This window comes from Cnephaeus nilssonii, assembly GCF_951640355.1.
Source record: "Cnephaeus nilssonii genome assembly, chromosome: 16".
Lineage (NCBI taxonomy): Eukaryota > Metazoa > Chordata > Mammalia > Chiroptera > Vespertilionidae > Cnephaeus > Cnephaeus nilssonii.
The window spans coordinates 41,631,658-41,647,263 of record NC_137087.1 but is presented as its reverse complement, the minus strand read 5'-3'; the positions used below and the strand labels follow the sequence as shown (position 1 = coordinate 41,647,263).

The window sequence follows — 15,606 nt, the reverse complement described above, 5'->3', positions numbered from 1 at the left end:
TGTCTTCTGTCGCTCATCCGCCCGGGGACCTACCAAGGTCTCCCCGCGTCCAGGATCCCATTAAGGGTGGATGCCGAGCGCCTATAGCAGAAGACTCCTGCCACTGCCCTGCGCTGTCCCCGACGGCCCGCGACGCGCTGCCTCCTCTCACGTCCCCCCCCCCCGGCCCCGGGCGGTGGTAGGGCCCCGCGGCGACGTCACCCATTGTTTACAAATCAACCCGAGCCGGTAGGATTCCTGCTGCCGCGGCTGCTGCGCGCGGCTCCGGTGCCTGCCGGTCTCCCGCCTTCGTGTCCGCCCCGGCCTCGGCCCCGGCCCCGGCTTCGGCCTCAACACCGCACCCGGCTCCGCCGCGGCCCCCAGAGCCGCCAGCGACGCCCGCAGAGCTCCCGGTGCCGGGGCGGGGGGCCATGCCGTGCCGGAGGGAAGAGGAAGAGGAAGCCGGCGAGGAAGCGGAGGGGGAGGAAGAGGAGGAGCAGGGCAGCTTCCTCCTGCTGGAGCAGTCGGTGACGCTGGGCGGCTCGGGCGAGGTGGACCGCCTGGTGGCCCAGATCGGCGAGACGCTGCAGCTGGACGCGGGGCAGGACAGCCCGGCTTCCCCGTGCGCGCCCCCCGGGCCGCCGCTGCAGCCCCTGCGGATCCCCGCGGCGGTGCTGGCGGACAAGGCCCGGCCCCCTGATCGGCCGCCTCTGCTGCCGCCCGCGGCGGTGAGCCCGGCGCCGCCGGGGGCCCTTCGCTGCGCCCTCGGGGACCGCGGCCGCGTGCGAGGCCGGGCTGCGCCCTACTTTGTGGCCGAGCTCGCCGCAGGCCCCAGCGCGCTGCCCGGACCGTGCCGGCGGGGATGGTTGCGGAGCGCCGTCGCCTCCCGTCGCCTGCAGCAGCGACGATGGCCCCCACCCGGGGCGCGCGCCCGCGACGACGACCCGCACCGGCTCCTGCAACAGCTCGTGCTCTCGGGGAACCTCATCAAGGAGGCCGTGCGGAGGCTCCAGCGAGCTGTCGCCGCGGTTGCAGCCACAGGCCCGGTGGGACCGGACCACGTCGCCCGGCAGCCCTCGGGCGCCTGGCACTGACCCGGGGCCCCAGGAGGAGGAAGAGGAGGCCGCTACGCAGACCCATCAGCGTCCTGCCCTCACCAACCCTGAGCTGAAGCCGCCGTCGCGGTTCTGGGAGCGACCGCCTAGGCAGCAGGGAGGCGCGTGTGGGGAGACCTCAGGCCCGAGAAGTTACCGCCCCAGCGAGGGTGGGAGAAAACTTGAACGTGGAGAAATGCACGGGCCAGGACGAGTCCGTGCCGCGTGAGAATTTCCCCGGCCACCTTGGTGCCAAGGAACTGGGATAAACTGGGAGAACTATGGCAGCTACTTTTATTGACTTGTACCTGACTTAACCCTTGGGGGCGTCGTGTGCTTGGATTGTTTAAAAGATAGGGCCCCAAGGGGCGGGAATCGTGAGGGCTTTATAACAATACTTGAAAACTTAATGACAGGAATACATTTTCTTTATTTTCCGGTGGAGGAGTTTAGTGAAAATGGTGCTACAATTGTGCAAAGAAATTCCGGGGGGAAGAAGAATGTAAAAAAGCTTGGCGGTGGGTGGCATCACCCCCTTTCTCCCACCGAATTGGCAGCTCCTCGAGGTGGGAGATGTGATCTTCAATTAGGGGGTGGGAGGGAGGTGGAGAATTTTGAAGGTGGGTCAAGTTGGAGTTGGGTTTGGATTTTTAAAGTAATTGACCTTGCCACCTGTGGTTCAAGGTCACGGTTTGCTGTATGTGGAAGGCTGTGGGGTTCCTGGGAGAGCTAACTCACCCCCATGTCCTTCCTTTCTCTTCCTCCAAGAAGAGCCCAGTCTGTGCTTTCCTACCTTTTGGGAGTCTCCAGAAAAGACACAGGTGGAGAGGGGCATGTGGGGAGCGTTACTTGTTTTTCTCTGTGCTTTCCTTTCCAGAACTCCTCCTCCTCCTCCCATGAGGCCACTCTTGGCCATGCCATGTGCTTTCTCAGAAACGGTCATAAACAATCTCTTGGATCTCCAGCCCTCCCATTCTGCTTTTGTCAGTCCACCTGTTCTGGTGTCTGCACTGCTAGATGAGACCCTGGCTGTTTTTCTGCACTGTTCTGGCCCCGCTGTGGATCCGTGGGCCTGAGCCTCCGTGGGTCCTCACCCCTCACAGTTTCCTCCTGCCACCAACCCTTCTTTGTGAGTGACTGAAACCATTTTTAAAATGTGATTCTGCGAAAGGAGAAACCGCGGGCTTTACCTTTGTGAAACTTGATGGCGCTTTATGCAAGGTGCGCCGCGCCCCCCCCCCCCCCCTTGAAGGTAGCTAAACCCATTTTTAAAAAAAAAGATTCAATGGCTTTTTCATCCTTCAGATGTAGCTATTGAGGTACACTTCGCACCGGAGTGTCTGAAATTGTGGTGGTCCTGATTTATAGGATTTCTTAATTAAAATGTCTGCTGAATAAATTTGTTTTTTGTTTTGGAGCATGGTTTGGCTTTTTGGTGGGAGGTGGGGAAATGAGAACTTGGGGGTACATTTAATAATGAAGAATGCACTTGGGGAGACCCAGGCCCAGCACAGAATGCTGGTAGCCCTGCAGGACTTCAGTGCTTCTCTTCTGGTTGATGGTCCACAAGATCAGAAAATTAAACTTAGTTTTTGTTGTTGTTAATCCTCACCTGAGGATTTTTCTTTCCTCTGGTTTTTAGAGAGAGTGGAGGGAAGGGAAGGAGGGGGAGTCAGAGAGAAACATCGATTGGTTGCCTCCAGTACCCCACCCGACAGGAGACAGGCAGGGATCCAACCTGCAACCCAGGTACATGCTCCGGACGGGGAATGGAACCTGAGACCCTCTGTGCTCAGGCTGACACTAACCACTGAGTTACACCAGCCAGGGCATTAAAATGCTGTCAAGTCCCTTCCTGTTTGCTCCCTTGCCCTTTTCAAGAAAGCCTTTCTTGGCAAAGCCCCCGAGCTGGAGCTTCAGGGGAAGTGACTCAGTTTGAGTCAGCCTGCTGCTCACCAGCTATGTCATACGGGGCAAGTCACTGTTCTGTGCTTTTTTCCCTTTTCTCATTTATCAAACAATAATACTCGCTGTGCAGATTTGTCAGGACAAATTGAATATTAACATCTATAAAGGAGCCCTTACCGGTTTGGCTCAGTGTATAGAGCGTCGGCCTTCGGACTGAAGGGTCCCAGGTTTGATTCCGTTCAAGGGCATGTACCTTGGTTGCGGGCACATCCCCAGTAGGGAGTGTGCAGGAGGCAGCTGAATCAGTGTCTCTCTCATCGATGTTTCTAACTCTCTAACCCTCTCCTTTCCTCTCTGTAAAAAATAAAAAAGTAAATCTATAAAGCAATATATTTTTTAGAAAAAAACAACAATAATACATAATAGGGTAGTTGGAGGGCCCTGTGAGGATCTGAGGTGTCTGGGATATTTGAGTGCTAATTCTTTTTTTTTAAATATATTTTATTGATTTTTTACAGAGAGGAAGAGAGGGATAGTTAGAAACATCGATCAGCTGCCTCCTGCACGCCCCTTACTGGGGATGTGCCCACAACCAAGGTACATGCCCTTGACCGGAATCGAACCTGGGACCCTTGAGTCCGCAGGCTGACGCTCTATCCACTGAGCCAAACCGGTTTCGGCATGAGTGCTAATTCTTGACATCACCATTGGGCCTTCCTCATTCAGGTGGCCCATATCTGTCTACTAAATGTGCCCCACTAACACTTCAGCCACCCCTTCTCTTCCACCAGGAGCAGAAGCAGGCTTCCTCTTTTGCTTCGTAAGTTCCTTTTCCTGAACTCCTTCCAGAAGGTCCTTGGGGGTGGGGGTGGGGGGGTGGTAGCATTTACTGAGCACACATGTGCCACATACTGTTCTGGGTGCTTTAAATCATTAGATCATCTTATTAAGTCATGACTATTTGCCATGAGGTGGGTGCTATTTATTTTATAGATGACACAGGCCCAGGAGATTAAGTGATTTGTCTGAAGTTACCACCTTTTAAGTGGGTGAAGCTGGGATTTGATCCCAGGCAGTCTGGCTGTAGGATCTCCTTCCCTCAACCAGATCTTCCAATCATACTGTACCACCCACAGGAGACTTCCTTGACACCCTTTTCTCCCATGTTGGCTTTATTAAAGTTCTCAAGAGTATCCTACAAACCTTGACCCACTAAATACCTCAACACAATAGCATCACTATTCTCAAACTTCTTGTATACCAGCCTCAGTGGAAGGTGCTGGGGATCCGGGATAAGGTTTCAGACATCCTGGGAGAACCCACAAGCAGGTTTTGGGCCAAGACCTTCACATAAGGGAATAGGAATTGCATAAGAGAAGCACAGATAATCAATGGTATATGGCTGCTGCTTTTAGACCCTCAACTCTGTAAGATGAGGGCATAGGGCCAAGATGGTAAGGTCTCACCCAGGGCAGCTGTCCTGTGAGTCTGCAGGATGGCCAGAACAGCACTCAGGGGTGACGTTAGGATGGAGACTATGGACAAGGAGGGAAGATCTACAGGACCCGAGAAGCGAGGGAAAGGGAACTGAGAGCCCTGTGATAGGCAAACACTCTGCAGGCACCTTTCACAAGATGTTGCTTTTTTAAAAAAAAAAAACACAAAAAAAATTGATTTCAGAGGAATGAAGAGAAAGAGAAAAAAACATCAATGATGAGAGAATCATTGATCGGCTGCCTCCTGCACGCCCACACTGGGGATTGAGCCTGCAATCTGGGCATGTGACTGACCAGGAATCAGGCCGTGACCTCCTGGTTCATAGATCGACATTCAACCACTGAGCCATGCCAGCTGGGCAAGATGTTGCTTTTCAAAGGGGGAAAGGTAGGAATTACTGGTGCGAGAGCAGGATCTGAACTCATGGCTCTTAGGGTGACCCTCTTGCCACCTGGCTGAGCCTATGTACACCTTTCTTCCTTTACCCCAGCCCGTGCTACTGATCAGCCATTTGCAGAGGCTGTAGGGAGCCTAGTCCTGGGCCTGGGTTTGAGAAAGGGTCTCTGTGTCAAGGAGGCAATGGTCCTTTCCAAGGTGTTGAAGTTTGGGATAGCATATTCCTAATAATACTTGGCCCAGGAATGATTATGGCTCGGATCTTTAACCCCTTGGGATGGATAGGCACAGAACTAGGGGCATGGGCATAGGCAGAGCTGAGTCAACTCCATCTTCTGAAGGGGCTGAGGCCTGCGTTTCCCTGGTAACATTCTGCAAGTCTTGAGTCCAGAAGGACCAGAACAATAGGGAAGTGGTAAGGAGAGGCTGATTGTGTGTATGTGGTGGAGGGGTGGTGGGGGTTGATGAGGAGTTTCACGTGGGAAGTTACAGGGACAGCAGCCTGGTGCTTCATAAATGACTATAAATTGGAGAGAGATCAGGGTTGAGGATGAAAGATTTGGCATTTGGAGCTACGAGGGGTGGATTGAGCCTGGGAGATGCTATCAGTTGGGAAGTAATAACACTAGCTAATGTGCCGAGTGCATACCTTGAGCCAGGCTCTGTTCTAAGTACCTTACAAATACCAGCTCATCAAGTCTATGTGGGAGGAAGAAGAGTAAACAAAAGGATTGGAAAGAAAGTGAGAGCAGAGAAACCACAGGAGCCTGGAAGGTGAACTGAGGGATGGTGGGTATGGGAGTGTATCTCCACATACTTGAGCTATGTCCATCTGTATTATCTCTGTGGTCAGGTCCAGGGTATTTAAAATCAGATCTTACTCAGTGACTTTCATCGTTCTTTTTTAAAAAGATATGATTTTATGGGCTTTTTTTTTTTTTAGAGAGAGGAAGGAAGAGGGACAGAGAGATAGAGAAACATCTATTGGCTGCCTCCTGCACACCCCTACTGGGGATCAAGCCCCCAACCTGGACATGTGCTCTGATTGGAAATTGAACCAGCGACCTTTTGGTGGATGATGCTCTAACCCAGTGGTCGGCAAACTCATTAGTCAACAGAGCCAAATATCAACAGTACAACGATTGAAATTTCTTTTGAGAGCCACATTTTTTAAACTTAAACTTCTTCTAAAGCCACTTCTTCAAAATAGACTCGCCCAGGCCGTGGTATTTTGTGGAAGAGCCACACTCAAGGGGCCAAAGATCCGCATGTGGCTCGTGAGCCGCAGTTTGCCGACCACGGCTCTAACCAATTGAGCCACACTGGCCAGGGCTTCATTGTCTTTTTTGAACCCTGACGTTATTCAACTTCCCGTTACCGGCACCATTAAATGGTGTGTGTTGAACATCTGCACTCTGAGTTCTTCCCCTTCTTAATACACCCGAAGAAAAGTACAATTTAGGGTGCATCTGAAGAAAGGTGATTTTGACTCCTATGCCTGGAGATGTTCAGGAAAACCTAAGAAACCATTTTTCACCCATATTACGCTATGGAATCTGATTCAGACTAAAAAAGAAATGGGCAAAAGGCAGAGCAAAGGTAACATGATGAGATAATCAGCTTGTGACTTTTTTTAACCCACCCAAATCAATAAGTCAAACAAACTGCCTGAATAGCTTATCAGTTGGGGGTTGTGAGTTTTATCTCCTATGAGTCAGTTAATTGATAAGGGGGAGCAGTTAAAAAGTTCTTTGGTATCACATTCAGTTTTTATTCTATTGTAGTATAAGGTACAGAGGAGGATTCATTCATACAATAACAACAGAAACATGTCTATCCCAGGCAAGAAGGGTTATGCAAGGTTATTTCAATAGCCAACCATCAGGTCCCAGGCCTTGCCTTGGTATGACAGTTTGTGACAAAATATAGACATCCACCCCTATAATCCTTCTGAACCATGCCTTTTTAAAAAAAATATTTTTTTATTATTTTAAAAATATATATATGTATTTTATTGATTTTTTTACAGAGAGGAAGGGAGAGAGATAGTTAGAAACATCGATGAGAGAGAAACATCGATCAGTTACCTCCTGCACACCCCCAACTGGGGATGTGCCTGCAAAACCAAGGTACATGCCTTTGACCGGAATTGAACCTGGGACCCTTCAGTCCGCAGGCTGACACTCTATCCACTGAGCCAAACCAGTTAGGGCTGAACCCTGCCTTTCAAACCTGTCCAGCCCAGGGAACCCCATCCCTTCCTGCCTCCAGGAGCCTGGTCCTTTAGCATCTTCCCTTCAGTTTCTCATCCACAGTCAGACAAGAATAGGTCTCTCCTGATTGAGTACATTCTGCCCTCGGCCCTGCTTTCCCTTTTTAGCTGCTGTCCCTCCTTTTCCATCCTCTTTGAATTTCTAAGCACCACAGCTCATCACCTCTGCCCCAAGCACCCCACACACACCCTTAGCTTCCACAACTCTGTTGAAATTGCCCAATTTGTTTGCTCTGCAAATATTTATTAGATACCAATACCCAGCGTTGTTACTAAATGCAGCTACATTTCAGGCAGTGACCTAAGCGTTTTTACTAGAATTAGCTCAATGAATCTTCACAACCCTAGGAGACAGGGACTTTATTATCAAACCTCATGGATGAGGAACCTGAGGTTAGACAGATGAAGTGACCTGCCCAGCGTCACAGGAAAGAGCTTTAAAGGAAAGGGCCAGGACTGTGACTGAGGCAGTCTGGCTCCAGAGCATTTTGAACTATACTGAGGCCTACCGTTTCTTTTCCGAACGTGTATCTTATATTTTCCTCTTTCTCCCCCCACACCGCCCCCCACCCTCCCCCCGCAGGCCCTTATCACCTGGTGCCTGGATGTTTTAACAGCCACCCAACTGATCTAGCTGACCATAAAGGTTTGCCCTTAACCTTTGTCCATCCCCCATGCTGTGTCCCCTGATAATCTACCTAAAACATCCTCTTCATTTTGTCACTCCTCTGCCATCAAAGAATATATAATCTCTTTGGGAAAAGGAGACACTCACATATGAACTCTTGAGATAAACCTATAAAGACTGTAAATAAAATGAAGAGTGAGAACAAAATGAACTTGAAGATCCCTTCCTGCGAAGAAATTGCATGACTTTCACAGTACAAATTATAGATGGGAGTGGACAGGGCAGGCATGCAGAACTTTAGGTGAGCACTGAATTAGAATTCCAAGGGGATGGGTTTTCTGAGGGGAAACGGAAGAGCTAAGAGCTCCTCACCACACCCCCTCCCCTTTGTAATATCCCTGATGCCTCTCTTCCATCAGTCCCAATCCTGAGCTGCTTTCAAAGTTTGGCTTGAAGGGGCCCTCCATCCTTTTGTGATTAAACCTCTTCTAAACTGACTGATTATTCCCTTCCCATGCACTTTCCTGAGTGCTTACCTATACAACAGGGATGTATTCTTAAGAAACTGGTCTGATCTTCAGAGGAAACAGATTGAAGAATTCATTAAGAGGCAGCACTTAAAGTGTTAACCTTATGCAATAGCTTCCAGGAATGATGTTTTTTTGTTGTTGTTTGTTTGTTTTTTAAATATATTTTATTGATTTTTTACAGAGAGGAAGAGAGAGGGATAGAGAGTTAGAAACATCGATCAGCTGCCTCTTGCACACCCCCTACTGGGGATGTGCCCGCAACCAAGGTACATACCCTTGACCGGAATCGAACCTGGGACCCTTGAGTCCGCAGGCCGACACTCTATCCACTGAGCCAAACCGGTTTCGGCTAGGAATGATGTCTTATTGTTTGAATGTTTGTTTGCTATTTGTTTCCCATACATTATCTAATTTGACATTATCTAATTTAATCTTCACCCAATTCTTCAAGGTAGGCTGTATTCTTTTTTTTCCTCTTAAAAATTATATATATATATACACACACACATACAATATATATTATATATTTTTATTGATTTCAAAGAGGAAGTGAGAGGGAGAGAGAGAAACATCAATGATGAGAGAGAATCATCAATTGGCTGTCCCTTGTACACCCCCCACCGAGGATAGAGTCCACAACCTGGGCATGTGCCCTGACAGGGAATAGAACTGGCAACCTCTGGATGCCTGAGCCGGTGCTCAACCCCTGAGCCACCCCGGCCGGGCAGTTGCTTCTTGCATGTGCCTTGATCGGGATTGAACCCGCAACCTTGACGATGCTCTAACCAACTGAGCTACCTGGCCAGGGCGGTAGGCTTTATTTTTATTCCCCATTTTGCAGATGAGTTCATTGGGATTATTGAGGTGAAGGACCCTGTGCTGAATCACTGGGCTAGCAATGGAGGGCTGCTTACAGAGTCTACACCCATCTATTATGCCTCCTGGGAAACACTGTTAAGGGCAGGTCACCTGTTCTCCCTTTAGCTATGGATGGAAAACCAGGAGGAAGTGCTGCCTGGGAGAGTTTTTGCCCCTTTGCCTGCCCTAGCCTTCACGGCGTTCAAATGGACTGCACCTCAGTGTGGACACATCTCTGCGCCTCCATCTCTAAGTGAGGCGGTAGCACTAGACCACCGAAGGCTGCGCTCTCCCAGGGCTGACATTCTGTGATTACTGAGCATTGGTGGAAGAGGGGGGAGCTAATTGAGTGAGTTAGTAATTTGGTTGCCAGGGTAACTCTTTCCTGATTGGAAGGAAGGGATCACAGGGTTCAATACAGTCTTTGCTGCATAGGAAAGTGGTGTCTGATCGTCGCTCCATGTTTCTGCTTCTGAGCTGAAAAAGGAAAGAGCAAAAAAAAGGGTAAAAACCGAATCCAAATATTGTAGCATTTATGCCTAATTTAGAATGAAATCCTGGGGTAGCAGGCTCTGGAGTTCTCTGTGAAGTGTGGCATTCTTTTCTCCAAATCCCTTGTTATTTGCTAGTTTCTTTGTTTATGTTGTATGTTTTTCATTGAGTTTATAGCTTTGGCCTTTTATCTCACCCAGCCATTTTCTGTGGCCAACTGTCTTCATAGGATGCTGAACATGTTGAAAGAAAATGGTTGCAGCTTTCCCTAGCTCAGCCTAGGGGTCTGGGGCATGGCTTTCCATGGTTCTAATGGCAGGGCCACCATGTTGGACAACTGCGGGGGTGCCATTCACGTTGTAGTGTATGTGTGGAGTTGTGCAGTGAACGACAATGAAGTATGTATGATGATATCAGGGTATTGGAAAGAGGCCTGGGTTCTAGACTCTGAAATGACTTCAGAGTGGCATCGAATCATGACCATTTTGGCCCTGGATTGCTCCTAACCCATTGACCTCTGGGAGATCCCACCCCAGCTAGGAAGCAGGCCAAGGACTCAGGGCTACTCCAACGCCAGGGCAAGCCAGCGCCTGACCACTTTCCCCTGTTGCTCAGTGCCCAGAGGTGACAGACCAATGCCCTGTTGGAAGCCCCTTCCTCAGTTTGTGTTGGAGCCACACAATCGCCCTCCCCTTGCTGGGCGGCACTGGACTGAGCCCCCTACAACCCCTTCTGGGCAGGGAGTGGGAAATGGCTGGCTTGGTGTGTTCCGGAGGCCCTTCTCAGAGACCCTCAGGGTCTGTGTATTTGAGAGAATGGGCAAATATAGACAACAGGCACTGCGTGCAAAAGGACGTTAGGAAGGATTCTCAGGGATCCAGAAAGAACTTGTGGAATCATTGGATGACCTTGTTTCATGAGAAACAGAGGATCACTTAGCCACTTAGGGAGTGTCCTGGGAAAGAAGGGGTAGGGACTACAGACTGTTTATCTCTAGTACGTGCCGGTCACCATGAACCCTTTTCCTCAACTCACTTCTCAGCTGTTGTACAGGTGAGGAAATGGAAGCCCACAGCTGAGCAACTTGTCCAAGGTCCCCATTGAATAAGTGAACTTGAACCTTCCTTTAGGAGACAGACTTAGGTAACTCAAAACTGGAGGGACAGAGATGGGCTATTATGTCACTTCTTAGGGAGAGAAGGGCAGAGAGAGCAATACTTGAATACACTCTCGGCCAGCTTTCCCACTTCAGGCTGGCATCCTGAGCAACCCCTAAACAAGAGCGGCTCAGGCTTCGTGGAACAAGTCCACATGATGAATGACCACAGTAGGAAGAAAGAAAGAAAAAAAAAGTGATAACCCTCCCCATCTGCAGTGACTGGTCTTTGCTAAAACAGTCAGAGGCAGCTTCGTAAAACATCTCCATTATGGATTAGTAATCCAAAGGCTCTAGGGTTTTGGTGAAAGGGATTGGTCCAGACCTGACCTCACTTTCATTTAATTTCGTGCCAGCACCAATACACACACCCAGGCACGCAGACCCTGTCTGACTAGTGAGCTGTTCAGACACAAAGGCACTCTAATTACCATCCGCAAGGGAGGCTGACAAAGATTTCAAGTGTTTTCATGTTTATGAAGAGCAAAGAAATGTGTTCTGTGCATCTTCCCCGTGGACGGCAAATACAAAATAAGACCAGACAAGAAATGCAACACATTTATTACAAATAGACATTTCAGTTAAGTTAAAATCCTATAATCAGGATAGCCACAATTCCAGACACTCCGGTGCGAAGTGTAGATAGGTCAACAGCCACATCTGGATGATGGACAAGCCATTGAATCTTACAAAACTAAAACACCAGCTAAACAGTCTTAAATCCCTCAGAGTGAGTGAACAGTATGTTACAAACATTTCATCACGGTTCACACTGGCAAAGCCTGCAGCTTCTCCACTTGGAGGGTCACATTTTCTCCTCGGTTTCCTTCACTTACAAAAGCGATCTGGCATGGCTGGGGGAGGGGCGGAGGGAGGAAATCAACTCCATCTACCCAGGGAATTGCAGCTGTTATTACAAATGGCCCCAGAGAGCCCATTATAAGCTGCTGTGTGAGGCTGTGTCCCTGGAGTGCCCGTCACGTGGCGTCTCCCAGCCCCCAGCCCGGGCCCCCAAGAGCATCAGTGCGGCCCTCTAGAATAGGACAGCAGAGCTGAGGGGGGAGAGGAGGGACCCGAGGCCACGTCTCTGGACAGTTTCCATAAAAGCCAGGCTTGCGGCGGGCCCGCGGGCGGCACCGGTGCCCGCGTCCCCGCCTCCCTACACCCGCGGCGGCGGCGGCGGCGGCGGCGGCGCGCTTGTCCTCAGGAGACTCCAGCACTTCACCACCTGCCTCCACCTCCAATCCCCACCCTGCGCACTCCGCGGCTTTCCCTTCCCCTCGGGGAACGCAGCCAGTTGCAAAGCGGGGGCAGAGAAAAGGCCCTTTCATGGTACCGTGCGTTTTAAGAATCAGCACCCCAACAGACAGAACATGTTTTGTTTTTTTAAATGTGATACATTTTCAAGTCTGGCAGTTTGAGGTACTCCTGGAGATGATCGTCTATTCATGTTCCCCTCCCCCAAAAGCGAATCAGGAACCAACCCTGAAAAGGTGAAACAAGTAACTGGGGTCATCCTCATCCTTAGGGCGAGAGGCGATCCTGAGATGCATGAACCGTGGCCACACAGTCGCTGGGATGGAGGGTCAGGGGAGGTTTGCGTGGAACTGCACGCGGTGCCTCCAAGAATTGGTCACGCCAAAAATAAAGCGTCCAATGGATTGTGAGCTTGGGGTGCGTTCTGTAATCTGCCTTATACAGGGCCCACCGAGTCCTGGTTTTTAACAGGGCCTTGTCCTCAGGTCCCCACGAAAACATTCGCGACTTTTCGATTCCTCGTCTTAATTAGCTTCTTTTCCCGCTTCCAAGAGCGGGAGTTCACCAGTCTGACTAGAGGTGCAGCCCTCAGGGGGAAGGAATCCCTTGTCCTCCGGGCAAAGGCTGGCCCAGTGACCACTCCCCGGGTATTAGCTGCCAGGCACCGGGACGCCGTCGCCAGATCGGAGCTGCGCCCTCCTGGCCGTCGCGCCAGGGTGGCTGCAGGCCGCGCGAGGGCTGCGGGGCGAAGGGGGCTTGTGCCCTGCAGCCGTCGGCGGCCTCAGGAGCGGGCGTTGGGGAAGCTTTGCGTGTAGCTGCAGCCGTCGCGAATGAAGCCTCCGCACGGCCTCTTTGATGAGGTTCCCGGAGAGCACCAGCTGCTGCAGGAGCCGGTGCGGGTCGTCGTCGCCGCCGGTGCGGGCTTCCGGCTGGGACCCGCGCCGCTGCTGCAGGCGGCGGGAGGCGGCGGCACCCCGCAGCCATCCTCGCCGGCACGGACCCGACAGAGGCTTTGGGGCGCCCCGCTTGTCGGCTCTCGAAGGCCCATCTAGGCTGGGCTGTGGGGACAGTGGGGACAGGGCACTGGGGCCTAGGGCGAGCTCGGCCACAAAGTAGGGCGCAGCCCGGCCTCGCACGCGGCCGCGGTCCCCGAGGGCGCAGCGAAGGGCCCCCGGCGGCGCCGGGCTCACCGCCGCGGCCGGCGCGGGCGGCAGCAGAGGCGGCCGATCAGGGGGCCGGGCCTTGTCCGCCAGCACCGCCGCGGGGATCCGCAGGGGCTGCAGCGGCGGCCCGGGGGGCGCGCACGGCGAAGCCGGGCTGTCCTGCCCCGCGTCCAGCTGCAGCGTCTCGCCGATCTGGGCCACCAGGCGGTCCACCTCGCCCGAGCCGCCCAGCGTCACCGACTGCTCCAGCAGGAGGAAGCTGCCCTGCTCCTCCTCTTCCTCCCCCTCCGCTTCCTCGCCGGCTTCCTCTTCCTCTTCCCTCCGGCACGGCATGGCCCCCCGCCCCGGCACGGGGAGCTCTGCGGGCGTCGCTGGCGGCTCTGGGGGCCGCAGCGGAGCCGGGCGCGGTGCTGAGGCCGAAGCGGGGGCAGGGACCCGGGCTAGGGCCGGGGCGGACAAGGAAGCCGGGGACCCACAGGCACTCGTGCCGCGCGTTGCACCGCGGCAGCCAGAATCCTACCGGCTCCGGTTGATTTGTAAACAATGGGTGACGTCGCCGCGGGGCCCTACCACAGTGCCGGGGCGGGGGGGTGCTGTACTATGGGGGGCCGGGGCGCCCCCTGGGTCCAGGCCCAGGGTGGAGCCTTGCTCCGTCTGAGCTCCACAATGCTGAATGCTGTCTGCGGGGGCGCGATGGGGAGCTGATCCTCGCTTTCTTAGGCGGGCGTGACTGGCATTTCCGGCAGATGGACACCGGGGTGGACAGTTGGTTTCTTCCACACACAACACCTACACACTTAACACGCCCACACACTCCCCTACCCTAAGCGGGTCAACTCTTCTGGTTTTGGCATTTGCGCTTTTGAGGTCCCTGATGCCACCAGCGTCTGGGCAGTGATGATCCAGCGAATTCGGCGAGGATGGAAAGGAGGACTCAGGCTAGGAATTTGTCTAGAGGTTAGGCAAACGAGGCTGACAGGAAAGGAAGAAGGGGGCCCTGTGGTGCAAATGAGGTGGGGGGGCAGAGTTGGAATTGGCAAAGAAAGAACACAAATGAATGTTTCTTGATCAGGAGCATGGGTATGTGGGGGTTTGGACTGTGGCTGGCATTACTGTAGAAGACAAAGTTGCTAGCTCTGAGCTAGAAAGTGCTTTTAAGAAGAATGTCTCGCCCTAACCAGTTTGGCTCAGTGGATGGATAAAGCGTTGGCCTGCGGACTCAAGGGTCCCAGGTTCGATTCTGGTCAAGGGCATGTACCTTGGTTGCGGGCACATACCCAGTAGGGAGTGTGCAGGAGGCAGCTGATCGATGTTTCTCTCATCTATGTTTCTAACTCTCTATCCCTCACCCTTCCTCTCTGTAAAAAATCAATAAAATATATTTTAAAAAAAAAAGAAGAAGAAGAATGCCTCAACCCAGTAGGGGAGTATTCTATTTGAGAGGGTAGCAGGAGAGGAAAACGGTGAGCTGTTTGGATGGAGATATAGGCCACCTTAACCCTTCAAGATATCATGATTGGTTTAATGATTAGCCAAGACTTCATTTTTATTGATTTTTTTAAGAGGGAGAGGAAGGGAGAGGGGGAGGAAGGAAGAGGGAGAGAGAAACATTGATGGGAGAGTGAAGCATCCATGGGCTGCCCCCAGCATGCCACCCACCTGGGATCTAGTCTGCAACTGGAGCCCGCAACCTGGACTTCATTTTTTAAAAGGGAGAAGGGCAGAAAATAAATTCTTTCACGTTGCCTGGAGGTTTTACACCTTTATTCAGAACCCAAACCCCTCAGGTCTAACTCTAAACACTACACTTGTAGGTAGGCTTTTGGTGGTCCAGCCTTTACAAGCCAACCAGGGGAGGGATTTTAGCAGAGTGATGAAAATATTCAAAATTGGATTATGGTGATGGTTGGACAACTCAGTAAATTTACAAAAAATCTGAATGCTCACTTAAAATGAGTGAATTTTTATCTAAATTGTACCTTAATAAATTTATCTTTAAAATTAGCCAGAGCCCAGCTGGTGTGGCTTAGTGGCTGAGCATTGACCTATGAACCAGGAGGTCACGGTTTGTGTGGGGCGTGCAGGAGGTAGCTGATCAATGATTCTCTCATCATTGATGTTTCTATCTCTCTCCTCCTTTTCTCTCTGAAATAAAAATAAAAACTTTTAAAATTAGCCAACACATACACACACACACACACACACACACACACACACAAACACAGAAGCCAGGTAGTAGGGAGGTATTTTAAAATACTGAGCAGGAGAGTAGCATGATTTAGAAGCGAGTGCAGGAGGAAGAAACTGGAACCTGGGGATCCAGAGAAGTAGGAACAAGGGTCTTGGTGGGCAGGTCCAAAGATGATAATTACTGGA

General features: G+C 51.7%; 2 protein-coding genes across 2 annotated transcripts; one reads left to right on the top strand and one right to left on the bottom strand.

Moving 5' to 3' along the window:
- The first annotated feature begins 233 nt into the window (after nucleotides 1–233).
- FRAT2 (FRAT regulator of WNT signaling pathway 2) lies at nucleotides 234–2,490 on the top strand. Its single transcript, XM_079793003.1, has one exon. The coding sequence runs from the start codon at nucleotides 411–413 to the stop codon at nucleotides 1,071–1,073; it is 663 nt and encodes a 220-aa protein (XP_079649129.1). The 5' UTR covers nucleotides 234–410; the 3' UTR covers nucleotides 1,074–2,490.
- An 8,768-nt stretch (nucleotides 2,491–11,258) lies between these two features.
- FRAT1 (FRAT regulator of WNT signaling pathway 1) lies at nucleotides 11,259–13,726 on the bottom strand. The gene has a single exon (XM_079794030.1). It carries the CDS (start codon nucleotides 13,561–13,563, stop codon nucleotides 12,718–12,720), a length of 846 nt encoding a protein of 281 aa, XP_079650156.1. The 5' UTR covers nucleotides 13,564–13,726; the 3' UTR covers nucleotides 11,259–12,717.
- Nucleotides 13,727–15,606: the final 1,880 nt, after the last annotated feature.

What these genes read in the sequence shown, in the direction of transcription:
- FRAT1 (XM_079794030.1), bottom strand. Translation starts at nt 13,563, where the DNA reads ATGCCGTGCCGGAGGGAAGAGGAAGAGGAAGCCGGCGAGGAAGCGGAG.
- FRAT2 (XM_079793003.1), top strand. Translation starts at nt 411, where the DNA reads ATGCCGTGCCGGAGGGAAGAGGAAGAGGAAGCCGGCGAGGAAGCGGAG.